The 21,799-nt window shown below is 42.4% G+C and overlaps 1 protein-coding gene across 2 annotated transcripts in view; it reads left to right on the top strand.

Moving 5' to 3' along the window:
* Positions 1–21,799, top strand: part of TMC7 (transmembrane channel like 7) — a 76,693-nt gene that overhangs the window by 23,842 nt on the left and 31,052 nt on the right. For both annotated transcript variants that reach the window (XM_077141693.1, XM_077141692.1), the window contains exons 2-4: positions 3,099–3,342; positions 12,915–13,063; positions 18,623–18,790. In XM_077141693.1, the coding sequence (XP_076997808.1) occupies positions 3,099–3,342; positions 12,915–13,063; positions 18,623–18,790 (561 nt within the window). The remainder of the gene's footprint in view (positions 1–3,098; positions 3,343–12,914; positions 13,064–18,622; positions 18,791–21,799) is intronic.

Below are 21,799 nucleotides of genomic sequence, written 5' to 3'. Positions count from 1 at the left end.
CAGAGACCCGGGTTCAGTTCCTGGGTGACTGCCCCCTCCCCCCTAAAAAAAAACCCACTATGAGATATCATCTCACACCCACCAGAATGGCCATTATCCATAAAACAGAAAACGACAAGTGCTGGAGAGGATGTGGAGAGAGAGGTACACTTATCCACTGTTGGTGGGAATGTAAAATGGTACAACTGCTGTGGAAGGCAGTTTGGTGGTTCCTCAGGAAGCTAAGTATAGACTTGCCATATGATCCAGCAATACCATTGCTAGTTATCTGTTCAGAAGACATGAGGGCAAGGACACAAATGGACATTTGTACACCAATGTTTATAGCAGCATTATTTACAATTGCCAAGAGATGGAAACAGCCCAAATGTTCATCAACAGATGAGTGGCTAAACAAGCTGAGGTATAAACGTATGATGGAATATTATGCAGCTGTAAGACAGAATAAAGTCATGAAGCATGTAACAATATGGATGGACCTTGAGGATATTATGCTGAGTGAGATTAGCCAGAAACAGAACAAATACTGTTTGGTCTCACTGATATGAACTAACATTAATGAATGAACTTGGAGAATTTCAGTTAAGAACAGAGGCCATCAGGAGGTAGAAATAGGGTAGATATTGGGTAATTGGAGCTGAAGGGATACAGATTGTGCAATAGGACTGATTGTAAAAATTCAGAAATGGATAGCACAATACTTCCTAATCGTAACACAATAATGTTAGTACATCAAATGAAGCTGAATGTGAGAATGACAGAGGGAGGAGGGCTGAGGGCACAAGTGAAACCAGAAGGAAAGATAGATGATAAAGACTGAGATGGTATAATCTAGGAATGCCTAGAGTGTACAATGATAGTGACTAAATGTACAAATTAAAAATGTTTTTGCATGAGGAAGAACAAAGGAATGTCAATATTGCAGGGTGTTGAAAATAGATGGGAATTCATATTTTAAAACTTTAACCTATGTGTGAGACTAAAGCAAAAATGTTTATTTGGTACAAAATTTATATTTTGACTAGTGCATTCTAATATAACTTATATGGGTAGTTTAATTGAACACCATAATACATGGAACCTTGAATAGGGCATGAGATTTTGTAGGTTTGTCAAGAGGTATGTCCCGATAAATCCCAGAGTGATTTGAACAGTGAACAAAAAGTATTTGCAAAGTCCCCTTGGGGGAATGGCAAGGGGGGCGGGAATTCAATTTCCGCATTTGGAGAACTCCTGATATTCTCACAAGCACTGGGAACAACCAAATCAATAGGCTGAGCCCTCAATCTTGGGATTTGTTTCCATGCAACTTAACCCCGCAAAGGATAGGTCAAGCCTACTTAAAATTAGGCCTAAGCATCACCCCCAGAGAACCTCTTTTGTTGCTCAGATATGGCCTATCTCTCTCTCAGCCAACACAGCAATCATACTCACTGCCCTCCCCCTGTCTACATGGGACATGACTCCCAGCGGTGTCCTGGCAACATGGGTCAGAAATCCTAGAACGAGCTGGGACTCAGCATCAAGGGATTGAGAAAGCCTTCTTGACCGAAAGGGGGAAGAGAGAAATAAGACAAAATAAAGTGTCAGTAGCTGAGAGATTTCAAACAGAGTCGAGAGGTTATACTGGAGGTTATTCTTATTCATTATATAGATATCCCCTTTTTAGATTAAGGTGTATTAGGCTAGAGGGAAGTGCCTGAAACTGTAGAGCTGTGTTCCAGTAGCCATATTTCTTGAAGATGATTGTATAATGATATAGCTTTCGCAATGTGACTGTGTGATTGTGAAAACCTTGTGTCTGATGCTCCTTTTAACTATGGTATATACAGATGAGTAAAACATATGGATTAAAAATAAATAAATAATAGGGGGAACAAATGTTAAAATTAAAAAATATGTATACTGAATGGGTGGAAAGACTAGTGGTTAATGAGAGGAAGGGGTGAGGGGTATGTTATGTAGGAGTTTTTTCTTTTCATTTCTTTTTCTGGAGTGATGCAAATGTTCTGAAAAATGACCATGGTGATGAATATACAACTATGTGATGACATTGTGAGCCATTGATTGTATACCATGTATGGAATATTTATATGTTAATAATGTATGTGGGGCCACAGTGGCTCAGTGGCAGAGTGGCTCTTTGCCATGCCAGAAACCTGGGTTCATTTCCCGGTGCCTTTGACCATGCAAAAAAAAAAAAAAAAGGAATGTATGCGCTTGTATGCTGTTGTGTCAATAAAAATTAAAAAAAAAAAAACAAAACGGCAATGGGAATTCATCAGTTACTTGTTTTTCTCATCTGTAAAATGGGGATAATAGTATCTGTCTCAGTGCGTGTGCGCGCCTGTGGTCAGCTGTGGTTGGGCAGGGGGCTCTGTGAGCTAGGCTGGGGGTTGGTGCTCTGTAGGCTGGTCTGGGATGGCCTCAGCTGGGGCGGTCACCTGGTGGTCACTAGCTCCACCTGGTCTCATCCTCCAGCAGGTTAGCTCGGGCTTGTTCACCTGGCAGCAGCTGGGGTCCAAGAGAGGAGCAGAAGCCTGTGAGCCCCTGAGGCTGAGACTCAGAACTGGCACAGCCTTTGCTCCAAGCAGCTCCCAAGGGCGGCCCAGATCCCATGCGTGCACATGGAGGTCTTTACATAGTGCCTGGCCCATAAGAAATGCTCTGGAGACCCTATGTTTGTTGTTATTGAAGTTGTGCTTGCATGCAGTTTGCATGTCACTTTATGCTTTTCAGAGTTTCTCCCACACATCATCATACCCTACACTGTGTGAGGGTTATTGGAACAAATATTATTAGCCCCATGGGACAAATGAAGAACAGGTTTTAGATCATTTGCCCCAGGTCACACGTTTAGCTAGTGGCTGCAGCCAAACACATCACTTTGCAAACACATCTGCTGAAAGCAAGCCCATTTACAGATGACTTCATTGTCCCGACCAATGTCCTGATAAATAAAATAATTAAGATCTAAATGCTTTTGTCACTGACCCAGGCGAGTGACCCTCTGCAAGCTTTAGTTATAGTCCCTGCGGTGCAAGTTTTGGCTCCCAAGCTCACCAGAGTGAATGATGGTTTTCTTCTCTCTTACCTAGAGAGCCTCTCTCTGGATTCTAGTTGCTTTTCTTCTCCGCCTGTGAATGTCCTTCAGGAACTGCCGAGCTACCGGTCCACTGCGCGCAGGAGGACGACCATCCTCCCCCGAGACAAGCAAAATGGCACTTTGTTGAAGCCGACAGATTCTTACAGCTCCCAAGTGGAGGGAGGAATCACGGAAAATCTCAATAGCCAGTCCCTTCGAAAGTACGCGCTGAACATCTCGGAGAAGCGGAGACTAAGGTTTGTTCCATAACCACCTGGAAGCTTCTGTGATGTTTGTTTTGCTCAAACATGTTTTTATGCATGGATGGCATTTCCTGAAGCGCTCACTTAATTAAAACTTTACTTCTTAGGATAAGCTAAGTGGATGCAACAAAGAGACCCAAACATGCAATAGCGCAATGTATTAGAGGTTTATACATATATACCTGTCCTAGGCTGTGGTCAATGGGGGACCCCACAGTCATTCAGGGACCCAGGCACCTTTCATCTTGTGGTTCTGCAGCCCCCCAAATCCAGCTGGACCCACTGACACTAGAACTGCCCAGCCGACAAGCAGAATTGTGAACCTGTCATTGTTTTAAGCTACTAAGTTTTGGGATGATTTGTTACGCAGCATGGCTCACTGGAGCACCCACTCCCCTCCACTCATTCTCCTTTTATTGGTTGGCTGCATTGGATACAGACAACAGTGAGGCTTTGGGGGGCCGTATCCGTGGTCAGCTGTGGCTGGGCAAATGGCTCTGCTGATCTAGGTTGGTGTCAGTGGCCTGTACGCTGGTCTGGGATGGTCCTAGCTGGGTCAGTTCCCCCTGTTCCTTGTGACCTTATTCTCCAGCAGGTCACAGGCTTTTTCACCTGGCCTAGCTGGGCCCAAGAGAAGGACAGAAGCCTGCGAAGCCCCCTGAGATCTAGGCTTGGAATTTGCACAGCTTTACTTCTGCTGCACCCTGTTGGTCCAAGCAGATCACAAGCCTGGCCCAGATTCTGTGGACAGGAAAAAAGACTGCACAGCTTGATGGGAGGAGCTGCAAAGTAACATTGCAAAGGGATGTGAATACGTTAATTGGGGTCATCAATCTGCTGCATGGGGTGGGATGTCGGGAGCTTACGGCTCAGGCCTGGCAATTTTTGCACATATCATTTCCACAGGAAAGAACTTAACCGCATGGCCATCTCTGACTGCCAGGGAGGCTGGGAACTGTCTCAAGCTTGTGCCAGAGCAGGGGCGAATGGGGTGAAGCTGGCCGTCTCCTTGCTTTTTTTTTTTTTAATATTTTAATATTGCCATTTATTAATTCACCACACTGACTATTTTTTTCTTTTCTTGTAGTATCTTTTTTATTTATTTATTTATTTTTAAAATTTTATTAATTAAAAAAAACTACAAGAAACAAACATTCCCAACACATACACTCAGCAATTCACAAATCATCACATAGTTGCATATTCATCATCATGATCATTTCCCAGAACATTAGCATCAATTCAGAAAAAGAAATAAAAAGACAACAGAAAAATATAACAAACAGAAAAAAAAAATTTTACAGGCTATACCCCTTACTGATCCCTTTCATTGATCACTAGCATTTCAAACTAAATCTATTTTAACATTTGTTCCCCTTATTATTTATTTTTATTCCATATGTTCCTCTCATCTGTTGACAAGGTAGATAAAAGGAGCATCAGACACAAGGTTTTCACAATCACACAGTCTCATTGTGAAAGCTATATCATTATACAATCATCATCAAGAAACATGGCTACTGGAACACAGCTCTACATTTTCAGGCAGTTCCCTCCAGCCTCTCCATTACATCTTGGATAACAAGGTGGTATCTACTTAATGCATAAGAATAACCTCCAGGATAACCTCTCAACTCTGGAATTTCTCAGCCATTGACACTTCGTCTCATTTCACTCTTGCCCCTTCTGGTCAAGAAGGTTTTCTCAATCCCTTGATGCTGAATCTCAGCTCATTCTGGGATTTCTGTCCCACGCTGCCAGGAAGATCCACACCCCTGGGAGTCATGTCCCATGTAGATGGGGAGGGTGGTGAGTCTGCTTGCTGTGTTGGCTGGAGAGAGAGGCCACATCTGAGCAATAGAAGAGGTTCTCTTGGGGGTGACTCTTAGGCTTAATTTTAAGTAGGCTTGACCTATCCCCTGTGGGGTTCAGTTTCATATGAACAAACCCCAAGACTGGGGGCTCAGCCTATAGCTTTGGTTGTCCACACTGCTTGTGAGAATATCAAGACTCAACTTGGGGAAGTTGAGTTTTCCCCCTTTCTCACCATTCCCCGAAGGGGACTTTGCAAATACTTTTCCACTCACTGATCAAATCACTCTGGGATTCATCAGGACATCACCTGGACAAACCAACAAAATCTCATGTCCTACACAAAGTTCCATGTACTTAAGGTGTTCAATCAACTATCTACATAAGTTATATTAGGAGATGCACTAGTCAAAGTATAGATTTGTACCAAATAAACATTTTTTGCTTTAGTCTCACGGATTAGTTGAAATTTTAAAATATTAAGTACCATCTATTTTCAACACACTGCAGTAATGACTTTTTTGTTCTTCCTCACACAAAAATATTTTTTAAATTTGTACATTTAGTCACTATCATTATACACTCTAGGCATTCCTAGATTACACCATGTCAATCTTTATCGTCTTTCTTTGTGATTTCATTTATGCCCCAGCCCTCCTCCCTCTATCTTTCTCATATGCAGCTTCATTCAGTGTTTTAACATAATTGTATTACAGTTAGGTAATATTCTGCTGTCCATTTCTGAGTTTTTATATCCAGTCCTGTTGCACAATCTGTATCCCTTCAGCTCCAATTACCCAATATCTTACCCTATTTCTATCTCCTGATGGTCTCTGTTACCAAGGAAATATTCCAAGTTTATTCACTAATGTCAGTTCATATCAGTGAGACCATACAGTATTTGCCCTTTTGTTTCTGGCTAATCACACTCAGCATAATGTCCTTAAGGTCCATTCATGTTGTTACATACTTCATAACTTTATTCTGTTTTACAGCTGCATAATATTCCATCTTATGTAAATGTCACAGTTTGTTCAGCCAACTGTCTGTTGATGGACATTTTGGCTGTTTCCATCTCTTGGTAATTGTTAATAATGCTGCTATAAACATTGGTGTGTAAATGTCCATTTGTGTCCTTGGCCTCGTGTCCTTTGAGTAGAGACAGCATATAGATGGGTCCTGTTTTTTAATCCATTCTGCCAGACTATGTCTTTTGATTGGAGAGTTTAATCCATTAACATTCAGTGTTATTACTGCATGGGTATTACTTTCTTCTACTATTTTGCCTTCTGGATTTTATATGTCCTATCTAATTTTCCTTCTTTTTACCTTTACTCATAGTCTTCCTTTCCACACTCTTCTCCACACCTCTCTCTTCTATCTTCATATCTGTCTCTAGTGTTCCCTTTAGTATTTCTTGCAGAGCTGGTCTCTTGGTCACAAATTCTCTCAGTGATTTTTTTGTCTGAAAATGTTTTAATTTCTCCCTCATTTTTGAAGGACAGTTTTGCTGGATATAGAATTCTTGGTTGGCAGTTTTTCTCTTTTAATAATTTAAACATATTATCCCACTGTCTTCTCGCCTCCATGGTTTCTGCTGAGAGATCTGCGCATAGTCTTATAGGGCTTCCCTTGTATGTGATGAATTGCTTTTCTCTTGCTGCTTTCAAGATCCTCTCTTTCTCTTTGACCTCTGACATTCTGATTATTAAATGTCTTGGAGTGTGTCTATTTGGATCTATTCTCTTTGGGATACGCTGCACTTCTTGGATCTGTAATTTTAAGTCTTTCATAAGAGTTGGGAACTTTTCAGTGATAATTTCCTCTATTAGTTTTTCTCCTCCTTTTCCCTTCTCTTCTCCTTCTGGGATACCCACAACACGTATATTCATGCACTTCATATTGTCCTTCAATTCCCTGAGTTCCTGCTCATATTTTTCCATTTTTCCCCTATATTTTCTTTTTCTTGCTGGATTTCAGATGTTCCATCCTCCAGTTCAGAAATCCTATATTCTGTCTCTCGAAATCTACCATTGTAGGTTTCCATTGTTTTTTTCGTCTCTTCTACTGTGTCTTTCATTCCCATAAGTTCTGTGATTTGTTTTTTCAGACTTTCAGTTTCTTTTTTTTATTCTTTCCTTGCCTTCTTTATATCCTCCCTCAATTCATTGATTTGGTTTTTGATGAGGTTTCCCATGTCTGTTCATACATTCTGAATTAATTGTTTCAGCTTCTGTATGTCATTTGAATTGTTGGTTTGTTCCTTTGACTGGGCCATATCTTCAATTTTCCTAGTGTGATTTTTTGCTGGTGTCTAGGCATTTAATTACCTTAATTAGTTTATTCTGAAGAGATTGCTTTCACTTCTTTTATCTAGGGTTTTCTTGCTGGATGAATTTGTTGTCTATCTGTTCTTTGACATTCCATTCAGTTTTATCTGGACCTTTAGCTTAAGTTTTGTTTAACAGAGGAGAATTTTTCAGTTCTTATTTTCTTGTTTCTTGCCCTGCTTGTGTGGTGCCTTTCCCCCTACACACACTTAGGAGGGTCTGCTTAGATATTATAGACCCCAGCCGGATTTTCCCAGACCAAACTGGCCTCCTATCAGGAGGAAAGTGTCACCTACATCGGTTTTCCCTGAGGGTGAGACCCAGCAGGTTGAAAGACTTTCCCGTGAAGTCTCTGGACTCTGTTTTTCTTATCCTGCCCTGTTTGTGGCGCTTGTCTGACTGCAGGTCCCACCAGCATAAGATGATGCGGTACCTTTAACTTTGGCAGACTCTCCCTGCTGGGGGCATGGTGGAGACAGAGGAGAAGTTGTAGGCTGGTTTTAATGGCTTCAAATTACCAAGCCCTGGTGTCTGAATTCCTTGATGGAGGGATTCCACCTGGGTGGGGCTTCCCCCCTCCCCTGGGGAAGGCACAAGCTCTAGATAAGCCCCCAAAAGAGCTCACTTCTGCTTATGCCTGGGGCAGTTGCAGCCTGAAAAGCCCTGCTGCTGTATCCAGAGGCAGTCAAGCCTTTGTAGATACACAGCCACCAAAACTTCTGTTTCCTTCTTTTTTTCCCCCCTTTTTCTGTCAGTCCTGCCCCCTTGGCGCCGGGGCAAAAATGAGCAACCTCCGCTTTGATCAGGTTCACCTAAGCTGGGGGCCTATTTTTAGTAGTCAGAATTTGTTAATTAGTTCCACAATTGGCATTTGATTGTGCTCAGTCCCTGCTGCTGGTCCCTTTCGTTTTCCTTCTGGGAAGCGGCCTGTGGGGGAGGGGTGCTGGCTGCCGTAGCTTTGGGAACTCACGGTTCTGGGAGGTGCTCGCAGCCGGTCCAGCTGGTCCAGACTGGGATACGCTGTGTGTCTGGTCACTGACCTGGCCCCAGGAGCTGTTCTGTACTGTTTCTGGTTATTTAGTAGTTGTTCTGGAGGACGAACTAAAATGTGCACGTTGTTAAGCCGCCATCTTGACCTGGAACTCTATGCTTGTTTTTATCAAAAACAAATTTTTCAAAAGTAATACTTTAGGGGTGCACAGGTAGTTCAGTGGTAGAATTCTTGCCTGCATGTGGGAGACCTCCTGGGTTTAATTGCTGGCTCATGCACTCAAAAATAAATAAATAAATAAATAAATAAATAAATAAATAAATAAACAAATGGTGCTGCTATAATGGGCTACTCACATGGAAAAAGAATGAAATGTGACCCCCCACTCCACAGCATGCCAAAAAAAAAAAGACCCTCAAAAGTAATTATTTATTCATGTATTTTATCTCTCACTATTTCAAATTCACAAACTTTGAATTCTTAGTAGGTACTACTGCTGTCTACTCAACTTGGTGACTCAGGGAGACTCTCTTTTTCTGTTAAGGGGCTTCCAGGCAGGTTAGAGAAATGAAAGTAAAGGGCCAGTGAGAGTAGAACCCACCAGGTCTATCATTCACCTGGAACTTGGCACGGAGCAGGACACATGAGTGTGGGAGAATAATCCTGAGGGCTAATGCTCACTGAGCCCCTACCTCTTACCAGGTGTTACTCTAAGCTTCTGCAACCTTTACTCTTCTGCCATCCCACAGAGGCAGCATTTCTCAACCTTGGTACCATTGATTATCATCATTTAGGGCTGGATAATTTGTGGTGGGCCCAAGCTGGGAGTTGTAGGATATTGAGAAGCATCCCTGGCCTGTACCCACAGATGCCAGGAGCATCCGATCCCAGTTGTGATGGTCTAGAATGTCTCCAGGCATTGCCAAGTGTCCCCTGGGGGCTCGGTCTTCTCCGGTTGACATCTGCTGCTCTAAGGGTAGAGTCTTTACTATGCCTAATTCACAGATGTGGAAACTGAGGCACCAGAGGCTTAAGGCCCCTCCCTAGAGAGTTCCGTGTCTGGTAGAGGAGGACAGACTGGGTCGAGGTGGAGGCGTGAGCCCAGTGAGGGTGGCGTGGCTGCCCACGGCCTCCCCTGAGGTTATCCAGACGTGCTCACCAACTGGGTGCAATTTAAGTCGAGACTGTCTACACCCACCGCCTTCACACTGCCCACCAGCCACGCCAGATGTTTGCTTTTCCCAAATTCCTCGCATTCCCTCTCTCTCCTTCAGGCCGTAGCAGCTCCTCATTCCTCTGCCCTCTTCACCCACCTAGTAACACCAGCTTGGATTTGAGGCCCCTGCTCAGGTCTCCAGATGAATCTGTCCCCCAGTTGCAGTACTTCTCAATGAGGGTCTCAGATTTCAGGATAGCCCCTCTAGAGGCAGGATCTGAAATTTGGGGATGGGGAGCTAGATGGTAAACATTTTAGGGTTTGCAGGCCAGGCAGACTCTGTCATGATTGCTCAACTCACTGTCAGAGCAGTAAACTACATCCAAGTCTATATGCAAATGAACAGGCATGGCAGTGTGCCAATAAAACTTTATTTATGGATACTGAAAACTGAATTGCATGTGATCTTCATGGTGCCATGAAATAACCTTTTGATTTTTTTTTTCCCCAACCATTGAAAAATGCAAAAACTTGTCTTAGCTCATGGGCTGGATTTAGCCTCTGGACCATAGTTTGCTGAGCTCTGTTCTGGACTTTGTATTTTTTCTGAGTTCTATGGAACAGTTCTCACCTGGGGGCAGTTTGGCTTACACCCCCCCATGCCCTGACATTTGGTGATGACTGGAGACATTTTTTATTGTCTCCCCTGGGGTGGGGCTGCTGCAGGCATCCGGTAGGTAGAAACCAAGGATGCTTCTAAACATCCTTCAGTGCACAGAGTGACCTCCCCACCCCCACCCAGAACAGAGAATTATCTGGACCTAAACATTGCAGAGATTGCAAAACCCTGCTCTAGAGCAGCTCAATGCCTAGCTCATAAAAAACAGGCACAGGGCGGGCCACGGTGGCTCAGCAGGCAGGAATGCTTGCCTGCGATGCCAGAGGACCCGGGTTCAATTCCCGGTGCCTGCCCATGTAACAAAAAAAAACAGGCACAACCAACGTGGGGGTGGAAATAAGAGGGCTCTTAAGAGCAGTAGAAGGTAGGAGAATATGTGCTGTTCTCTGTGCAGGAAAGGGCAGATACAGGGATTCCACGGGCTCAGGAAACGGTGAGATATTCATGTGGCTGGGCCTAGGAGAGGGGCCGGGAGGCTTGGAAGGCCTTGAATTCCATCCCAAAGGATGTGCTTTTTACCTTGTAAGTCATAATGAGCCTTGAAATTAAAGTATATAGATTAGATATCAGTAGATAGATGTAACCCATGCTGGTGGGAAAGCAATTTGAATACAGGAGTGGTAAACCTTTTAAATCAGAGGCCTCTGTGTCATGATGTAAAGGATATTTTTATACTTCTATTGAGATATCTTCATGCATGATACAGTCTGTTGAAAATATACAAAGGCTCATAATATCATCACATAATTGTGTGTTCATCACCATGATAATTTTTAGAACATTTGCATTACTCGAGAAAATGAAATAAAAAGAAAAATGAAATAACCTGTATATCCCATACCTTCCCTCTCATTGACCACTAGTATTGCATTCTACCCAATTTTTTTTTTTTACCCCTTATTCCTGCCCTATTATTTATCTTTTTTTTTTTTTGTCCTTAAATTTTCACTCATCTGTCCATACCTTGGATAAAGGGAGGGTCAGACTCAAGGTTTTCAGCACCACATGTCACATTGTAAAAGCTATCTAGTTATATAACCATCTTCAAGAATCAAGGCTACTGGAAGACAGTTCAACAATTTCAGGTACTTCCCTCAAACCATAAGCTAAAAAAGGGGATATCTATATAATACATAAAAATCACCTCCAGGATAGCCTCTTGACTCTGTTTGAAATCTCTCAGCCACTGAAATTTATTGTGTCTCATTTCTCTCTTCCCCCTTTTGGTCAGGAAGGCTTTCTCAATCCCATAATGCCAGGTCCTGGCTCATCCCCAGGAGTTCTGTCCCACATTGCCAGGGAGATTTACATCCCTGGGAGTCATGTCCCAGGTAGGGGAGGAGGACAGTGAGTTGACCTGCTGAGTTGGCCCAGAGAGAGAGGCCACATCTGAGCAACAAAAGAGGTTCTCTGGGGGCAACTCTTAGGCATAATTATAAGGAAGCTTAGCTTTCCTTGGCAGGAATAAGTTACCCAGGAGTGAGGCCCAAGATCGAGGGCTCAGCCTATTGAATTGGTTGTCCCTAATGCTTTTGAGATATCAGGAGTTCCCCGGATGGGGAAGTTTAATAATTCCATCTTTTTCCCCAGACCCTCAAGGAGACTTTGCAAATACTTTTTAATCTTCTGCCCAGATTACTCTGGAATGTATCTGGGCATCACATTAACCTATTCAAACCAACAAGATCTCATGCCCTATTCAAGATTCCATGTAATTATGGTGTTCAAATAAACTGACTATACAAGTTAAATTAGATAGTGTGCTACCCAAAATATAAATTTTGCACCAACTAAACTTCTCCTTTGGTCTCACACAAAAGTTGAAGTTTTAAAATATAGGCCATATCATCTTTTACCCATATTCTGCTTTACCTTAGTCCTACCCAGATCAGCTTCATTCATATCTGTAGTCAAAGTCAGATCACATTTTCAACTTTTTTTTAACAGTTGCTGAATGGGATAATACTGAGTTCTATAGCTTCAGAGCTCTAACTCTGAGTCTCAGGTGTCACACAAATACCCGAAGTTCCAGGAAATGACCAAGTTCTACAAATAGCTCAATAGCTCAGAATTTAGAAATAACAGTTACATCTCAGGAATAGGTGTGACTGCTGTAAGAGCTTTATGTAAAGGATATTAATTGAGAATCTCCTGTGTGCCAGGCACTGTGCTGGGGTCTTGGGATACAGGGCAGACTTTGCTCACAGCTGCAGCTGTCAAGGAACTCAGCGTCGGTGTGGGACACACACAGAGGCCACGAAAATAAATTTTACACTTCCTGGGCCTTTCAAAGACCTTGCAGTGTGTTTGGGGAGACAGACATCAAATGACCCAAAGTTAAAGAGGGTAAGTTATGAAAAGAAGGGGTGTTACCGGAGACAGAACAGGGCACTTGATCCAGCCTGGGCGTGGGAGGGAGGTCAGATGTGGTCCCATGGAGTTATTTTATAGGGTTCCCAGTAGCTGTCCTGGAGCCGTGCTGTGTCTTCATTGAACCTATTTCCTTAGCTGCAGTTTTATTTGATGCTGCACCTCAATGCATCGCCTTTGTCGTTGTCACTGCCACGATCCTTTTTTTTTTTTTTTTTTTTAATGCAGGGACATTCAGGAGACCCAGATGAAGTATTTATCTGAGTGGGACCAGTGGAAACGGTACAGCAGCAAGTCCTGGAAGAGGTTCATAGAGAAGGCGCACGAGGTGACAACCCACTTGGAGCTGTGGCGGGAGGACATCCGCAGCATAGAAGGTACCACGCCCTGCCCTTTTGCACCTTCTCCTGCACAACTCTCCTGTGTCTGGGGAGAAAGGATGGTGTTTTCATGACCGTCTCACTGAGACTCAGCATTTCCCTCAATGATGCACAGTTAGGATTGGCAGGAACCCCTGGGCTTTTGTCACCAGGAAAAGCAGACATTTGCCTGTCCCCAGTTGCCGCAAGTATCTTGGAATATCATTTATGCTCATCACTACTGTGACAATAGGTATTAAACTTGCCTCTAGAGCTTATTAATATATTAATGAAGATGCTCCTGTGTCGCTTTATTGCCAATGTGTTTTTTAATATTATGATAAGCATGTTTCCATTTGTGTTTATGCATTTGCAAATACTATTCTAAGACAGGATTTGTAGCCTTCACCATACTGGCAAATGGGAACTACGGCCCTTAACATGTTAAGAATCCTAGTGTTTCACATAATGGTGAGAACTGGGAGCGGAGTATGCAAAAATTGGAAGTTGTGCCAAAATATAAACTAAGAAAAAAAATTGAACATGTGGATGATATAAAAGGACTGGGTGGGGAAATACCTCTTTGGATTATATATTTTCTGCCATAAAGCGACATGAATTTACAAGCGTCTCCTTGAAACTGCTAAAAATGGAAAATTTTGACACATTTGTTAGGAGCATGGGAGGACAAATGTTTGTCCCATTGTTAGTATTTTAAGACATATAAAGCATCTGGTAATCTAGTCAATGAACCACCTTCTTTCCATAAGCTCACTTAAAACTCCAACTGTCCAGCTGTACTTTTTTTCTTTAGATTTGAACATAACATCATGTTTGGAGCAAAATCATAAAAGCTAACATTTGCTGAGCATTTACTATGAGCCAGACTCTGTGTTAAGCATTTTACTCTCAGTGTCTCAGTTAATCCACACCAGACTCATATAGGTGCTTATAATTTGCATGGCTCAGAGAGGTTAAGACACTTGTCCAAGTCCACTCAGCTTAAAGGAGGCAGAGCCAGGCTTTGAACCAAGGCAGCCAGGCTTTAGTGCCTGAGGTTTTAGCCACTCTGCCTGGCTTCCTCTCTTGCTAAGTGGGAGCCTTTCTGGGGATTTCCACTCAAAAGGTAGCTTGTGTGTTGGAGGGCAGATTCTCCCTGGGGAACTAGGGCTTTTATTTTTCTTTTCATTCAACTCCTGTGATTTCTTGGCGGTACGTTCATCTGCCAGTAAGTTGAGATAGTCAATCTCCTTAGCTCTGGCAAGGTTGCTGGGTGATAGAGGCAAAGTTTATGGGTACCTTATATCTTCACTCTCAGAAGATAAGTTCTTTGCTTTCACTGAGAACAGACAGACACTCTCACTCCCCAGAATGTTTTCTGAGCAACTTCCTCAGTAATTTTTTTTTTTTTGGGGGGGGGCATGTTCTGGAAATCAAACCCGGGTCTCCCTAATGGAAGGCGAGCATTCTACCACTCAACCACCCGTGCACCCCTTCCTCAGTAATTTAATCTTTAACTGATGGAAGGCTGGTTTTCTGTTTGAAAAAATCTATCAATATTATCCATCATATTGATAGAATTAGGAGAAAACTCAGATGATTGTCCCAATAGTTAAAGAAAAAGCACTGATAAACTCTATTCTCATTCTTAGCAAATAAGAGATAAATGGGAACTTCCCTAACCTGATAGAAAGTATTTATATAAAGATCGCACAGCAAACATCATCTTAATGATGAAATATTGAAACATTTTCCCGAGATTGAAAATGAGAAAAAGATGCTAATTATCAAAAACTTTATTCAACATTGTCCTGGAAGTCTTAGCCAACGTGATAAGATAGAGAAAAAGGGATAATGATTGGAAAGGACGACATAAAATGTCTTTTTTTTTCAGATGCAGGAACATTTTTAAATAAACGATTAGAATTAATATGTGAATTTAGGAAGTTTGCTGGATACAGGGACTATTTATTAAAGCCAATTGTGTATCTCTGACCAACAATGAGCCATTAAAAAATGAAACCTTTAAAATGATACAGTTCTCTTTTTGCTGCGTCCGCTGCGAGAATGAAGGCCATTCTCAGCAACCAGACTGTGGAACATTCCAGGAAATGTCGCCATCACGCGGAAGGATGCACAGTTTTAGTGAAGGCCCCCAGAGGAACCCTGCCGGGACTTCACTCACATCGATGTAGCGCCTACTCCACTTGGGAAGAAAAAGAAGAGGCTCTGGGCTGACAAATGGTGGGAGCTAGAAAGGAGCCGGCTGCAGTTCACACCATCTGCAGCCACACACAGAACATAGTCAGGGGTCCACCCTGGGCTTCCGTTCCAAGATGAGGTCTGGGTATGCTCACTCTCCCATCAACGTCTTTATTTGGGAGAGTGGATCTTGGGTTGAAATCTGAAATTTCTTGGGTGAAAAATACATTCACAGGGTTCGGATGAGCCCAGGTGTCGCTGTTTCAGCATCTCAAGCCCAGAAAGTTGATTTCCTTAATTTTTGAAGGAAATGACATTGGACGTCTATCAAATTCAGCTGCTTTGAGTCAGCACGCCACAATAGTTAAAAACAAGGGTATACGAAAAATTGGGGCTGGAATCTATGTCTCCGAGAAAGGAACAGTTCAGCAGGCTGATAAATAAGATCTAAGAGTTGTGCAGCAATGGAAACAAGATGCCAGACCTATTTATGACTTGAGAGATGCAATAACATGTATCTGTTAGTTTGAGGCTTTTTTTTTAATTGTAAAATATAACATATATACAAACCCAAGAAAGAAAAAAGCAATAATTTTCAAAGCACATGTCAGCAAGTAGTTACAGAACAGATCCCAGAGTTTTAGGCATGGGCTTCAATTCTACCATTTCAGATTTTTCCTTCTAGGTGCTCCAAAACACTGGAGGCTAGAAAGAATATTAATATAGTGATTCAGCAACATACTCATTTGTTAAATCCCATTTTCTCTGTTATGCCTCCTCCTTCTGCTTTAATCCTTCTCCCAATCTTTGGGCAATGCCTATTCTTTTTCATGCTGAGAAAGGGTGTCCACACTAAAGGATAGGGGGATGAAATTAACTGATAATCTTGGAGAGGCTGGACCCTCTGGGTTTCAGGATTTATCTGACCTAGGAACCCTCCAGGAATTGTATGTTCCAGGAAGGCAAACCTAGTGCGTGAAACCTTTATAGAGTCTCAGTTTGAGCCCTAGGTGTTCTTAAGAGTCAACAGGAGTGATGTTGTTTCGGGTTAAGCAAACCATGGCAATTAGCACTATCTAACTGAGGCTTGCATAAATGTTGAGGCTTCTTTTAATTATGAAAATATATTCTGTCCTTAATAGGACTAGTAAGACTTAATAGGGGAAATGGCTTGAATTCAGTTCTTGTGGATGATATTTCGGATGAGAAATATTGCAACCCTGTGACACATGACAAATGAGACTCTTTATCATCAGATATGGACCTTTGGGGAGATGCTAATGGTGTCCGTAATTTTGCTGAACCATGAATTTTAATGCTCGAGTCAGTTGTCTGTGTATCAGACTTCCTGTGTAAAACATACCTGTGAAGTAGAACAGAGTGGGTAGACTGCCTTAGTGAGAGTTGAGACACCCAGTTTTGTTCATGATGAACAAGGATGCTGTTACGTAAGGTCCTCTTAATAGTTGTATTTATAAAAACTGTTAACCCTTCTGTTTTTTTTGCTAGCTGCCAGAATGCAATATACCAGAAACAGAATGGCTTTTAAAAAGGGGAATTTATTAAGTTGCTAGTTTACAGTTCTAAGGCCGAGAAAATGTCCCAATTAAAACAAGTCTATAGAAATGTCCTATGTAAGGCATCCGGGTAAAGATACCTTGGTTCAAGAAGGCCGACAATGTCCAACATTTCTCTCTCAGCTGCAAGGGCACATGGCGAACATGGCAGCGTCTGCTGGCTTTCTCGTGGCTCTACCAAAATAAAGGGACTCTCTCCAAAATGTTTCCTCTTAAAGGATTCCAGCTAGCAACTCCACCTTCAGTGGGTGGAGAAATCATCTAATCAAAAGTTACCACCCACAATTGGGTGGGTCACATCTTCATAGAAACAATCAAAATGCTCCCAACCAGCAATACTGAATGAGAATCAAAGGGCATGGCTTTTCTGGGGTCCACCGCAGATTCAGACCGGCACACCTTCCGTATCTTATTCTGTCCCATTCTGTATACCCTATGATGCTAGCATACCTTGTCTGATTTTCACCAACTTTCTACTTCCAGTTTAAGATACTTAACTCTTAGCATCTGAACTTTCGTTGAACAATTTGTTGTCCACACGGTGCATGAGCTGCAGTTGGCAGTTTGGGTAGCCAACGCAACAGCTGAGTTAATAGACCAACTCAACAGGCCACCGCCACACCTCTTCCTGTTTCACACATCTCATCTGATAACAACTTCAACCTTCCAGTTTCCCAGGCAAGATTAGGTTCAACCTTACGTTCTCTTTTACACGACCCATATCCAACTCACCAGGAAGGCCTGTGAGCGCTGCCTTTTTGTTTTTTTAAAGGTGCGTTTTAGGAGTAATAAAATTAAAACAAGGAAAGCCAGGGTACCCATACACCCAATAAAAGAGGTTAAAGGCAGCAACCTATTACAATGTATGGATCTTACTTAAATTTTTTTCAAGTCAGCCAATTGGATATTTGACATTAGGAGTTTACGGCATGGTTAGGTTTTTAAAGAAATGGATGAAATCTAGGATTTGTTTTAAAATATTTGAGGTGGGCTTCAGATAGGTTCTAGATGAGATGAGATTTCAATTAGCAATGAGTTGCTAATTGTTGAAGTTGGATGATGGAGGTTCATTATTGTATGCCTACATTCATGAAGTTTTGAAATTTTCCATAATGTAGACAGTAAAAAGAAAATCTTGTATAAAAAAATACAATTCACATTGGCATTAAAAAAAGCATTAAATACCTAAGAATATATCTAAAGAAACATTTGTAAAAATTCTACGCTGAAAACTAAAATATTGTTGAGGGAAATTGAAGATCTAAATATACCATATTCATGAGAAGAATCAGTCAAAAGACTTAATAATGTAAAACTGTCAGTTATTCTCAAATCAATCTATATATTCCATGTAATCCCAGTCAGAACCTCAGCATATGTGTATGTATGTGCATGAAAATTGATAGGCTGATTTGAAAATTTATATAGAAATGCAAAGCATCAAGAATACTTTGGATAATCTTGAGGAAGAACAAGCTGAAAGTCTTAGAATACCAGATATTAAGTCGTCTTATAATTCTGCAATGATTAAGACAATCTGCTATTGGTATAAGAATAGACAAATAGACCATTGGAACAAAATTGAGAGTTTAGCAATAGATCAATACCCCTATGATCAACTGATTCACAACAAAGGCACTGCACTTGACTGGGGAAAAGAATGACTTTTTTAATAAGTGGTACTGATTCAATTAGATATGAGAAAAGGCAAATGTTGAGCATTTTCTGACTGGTTGAATTTCCAGCGTTGAGTAGGTTAACACTCTTGGTCAATGGTGTCTGGATTTCTTTTTTCCAGGGAAGTTTGGCACAGGGATTCAGTCCTATTTCTCCTTCTTGCGGTTCCTGGTATTGCTGAATTTGGTGATCTTTCTGATCATCTTTGTGCTGGTTTTGCTCCCAATCTTGCTTACCAAATACAAGATCACCAACAGCAGCTTTGTGCTCATCCCATCCAAAGACATGGGTAAGTCTAAGGCCTGGTTTACTGTGAGGGTGTTCTCTTCACTGTGTACCTAGCTACAGTGCTTCCTTCTCCAGGAATCTTCACTCTTACGAATTGGGTCGCTGTATCCGTCAGGATGAGCTAGGCTATGCTGCAGAAACAAATGATCTCAAAACTCTCAGTCCCTGGGTGGGCCACGGTGGCTCAGCAGGCAGAGTTCTTGCCTACCATGCCGGAGACCCAGGTTTGATTCCTGGTGCCTGCCCATGCGAAAAAAAACCTCTCAGTCCCTAATAACCACTGTCTTACTTTGCCGGGCTTTTGTAACAAAGTACCACGGACTGCATGGCTTAAACAATAGAAATTTGTTCTTTCATGGTTCTGGAGGCTGGAAGTCTGAAATCAAGGTGTTGGCAGGGCTATTCTTTCTCTTATAGGAGGGATTTCACTCCGTGCCTCTCCCTGGCTTCTGGTGGGAGACCAGTTATCCATGGCATTCCTTGGCTTGTGGTGGTATAACTCAATCTCTGCCTCCATCACGTGGCCGTATCTCTCTGTCTCTGTCTCACTGTGTCCAAATTTCCTCTCTTTATAAGGCTACCAGCCATATTGGATTAGGGTCTGTTCTACTTTGCTAGCTGCCAGAATACAATATATCAGAACTGGAACTGCTTTTAAGAAGGGGAATTATATAATAAGTTACAAGTTTACAGTTCTAAGGCCATGAAAATGTCCCAATTAAAGCAAGTCTATAAATATGTCCAAATTAAGGAGACAAAAAGAGGTTACAGCCCTTCACTCAAGAAAGGCTGATGAAATTCAGGATTTCTCTCTCAACTGGAAAGGCACATGGCAAACATGGCGGCGTCTACTAGCTTTCTCTCCAGGCTTCTTGTTTCATGAAGCTCCCCCAGGGGCGTTCATCTCCAAAGGTCCCTGGCTGCACGGGCTCTCTCCTCTCTTGTAGATCGAGTGCTCTCTCGTGGCTCTCTAGCTTTTTCCAAAATGCTTCCTCTTTTAAAGGATTCCAGGAAGCTAATCAAGGCCCACCTGGAATCAAAGTTAATACCCACAATTGGGCGAGCCACATCTCTGTGGAGATCATTTCATCAAGCTTCCAACGTGCAGTACTGAATAAGGGTTAAAAGAAACAGTTGCTTCCACAAGATTCGATCAGGATTAAAACATGGCTTTCTTAGGGAGCATAACCCTTTCAAACCAGGGCAGGGTCTGACTCTTTTTGTTTCAGTTTCCCTGCGCTCCTCAAGCAAATACCATGAAATGGACCGAGTTAAGCAATAGGAATCTATGTGTGTACAGTTCAGAAGTTAAGAAAAAATCCAAATCAAGTCCTCATCGGTTCTTTAGGCTGGAGACTCAGAATGAAATGGAGGGTATAGCCTTGTTTGTTTGGAACAGGCAGGCACTGGGAATCGAACCCGCGTCTCCAGCATGGCAGGCGAGAACTCTGCCACTGTGCCACCGTGGCCTGCCCGAGGGTATGGCCTCTTTGGGGTTTTTTTTCTGTTTTTTTTTTAACTATTATGATTTTCATTTTGTTGATGAGGTAAACTGAGGCACAGAGAGGTTAAGTAACACAACATTTGTCAAGCCACACAGCTGATAAGGGATAGGCTGAGATTTGCGCCCAGATACCCTGGTTCCTGGGCCTTGTGAATGTGAATTGTGCATCCTGAAATTGCAGCACTCTCATCTCACTCGCTGTCCTTCCCTGTCTATCCCTCTCAAATGCTGGCTATTTTTTCTTTTATGTTTGTTTTATTTTGACATAATTACAAATTGAAGGAAAAGTCACAAGTACGGTATAAAAACTTTTTTCCACTGAACTATTTGAGAATACGTTGCTGATGCCCCATCACCCCCCAAACACTTTAGTGTATTTCCCACAAACAAGGGCATTTTCCTGTGTAACCACAGTACATGGTCAAAATCAAGAAACTCACCTTGATACATTTCTAACGTCTAATACTCAGACCCCATTCAACTTTCACCATTTATGAGTAGTGTGTTCTTTATAGCAGAATGATCTGTTGTCATATCTCTCATCACCTTTTGTCTGGACCTTTTTCTCAGTCTTTTCTTGACTTTTATGGCCTTGACCGTCTTGAATTGACAGCCACTTTTGTAGAATGTCCCTTAAGGTGATATTTCCTCATAATCGGATTTGGGTTCTGCCCCTTAAGCAGTGCCTGGATGAGGTAGGGTTATTTCGGGTTCTGAAGGTGCTGGGCTCGTTCCCCCATGGACGCCTTCATTGCCCGACTCAGGCTCTGACACCCCATGCACAACTGCCCCGATGTGGGGAACCCCCCTCCCCCCCGCCCCACGCATCTCATGGCTTCAGGACTGAACTATCTGCATTCCACCTTGGCTGCTGAGAAATCGCCAATCACTCTAGTGCTTCTGTGAATGCTGGTCAACTTAGCACCTCCCGACCTCATTCTCCTTCCATAGTTCTTGACTTTTATTTCACTTAACTGTGGCTTTCTCCTGATCTGAAGGTATGGACTTGAGGAATAATTCTTCATAAGTTTCCTTTCGTGTGTGTGTGTTCTATGTATATGTATGTGTGTGTACACATGTACACACAAATAAAAATACATATGCATATAACGCATACATATACATGTACAGTCATGCTTGTTCAGTTTCTCACCCAAATTTCCAGCCTCTGTCTTGCCCTCTGAATTCAGACTTGCCAGTCCCCATGATTGTCTGAGCCAATTCATGGTAATAACCTCTGATATGATGCATCTATTCTGCTGGGCTTGTTTCCCTGGAGAACCCTGACTGATGCCACCACATAGGTTTATTTCTTGCTCGCGGTGCATGTCCATCGTGCGTTGTTGGTTTGGGCCCATGCGGCCTTCCCTCTAGAGCCTTTGTGAATGGAGCAGCCTCAATTTGGACCAGTGGCAGTCACTGACCAGAGGAGAAAGAGCCAGGGCGGATGTGCTTGCTCCTAAAGCTTCTGCCTGGAGATGACACATGTCATTTCTGCCACATCTC

Source organism: Tamandua tetradactyla, chromosome 23, assembly GCF_023851605.1.
Source record: "Tamandua tetradactyla isolate mTamTet1 chromosome 23, mTamTet1.pri, whole genome shotgun sequence".
Classification (NCBI taxonomy): domain Eukaryota; kingdom Metazoa; phylum Chordata; class Mammalia; order Pilosa; family Myrmecophagidae; genus Tamandua; species Tamandua tetradactyla.
This window is presented reverse-complemented; position numbering and strand designations above follow the sequence as displayed.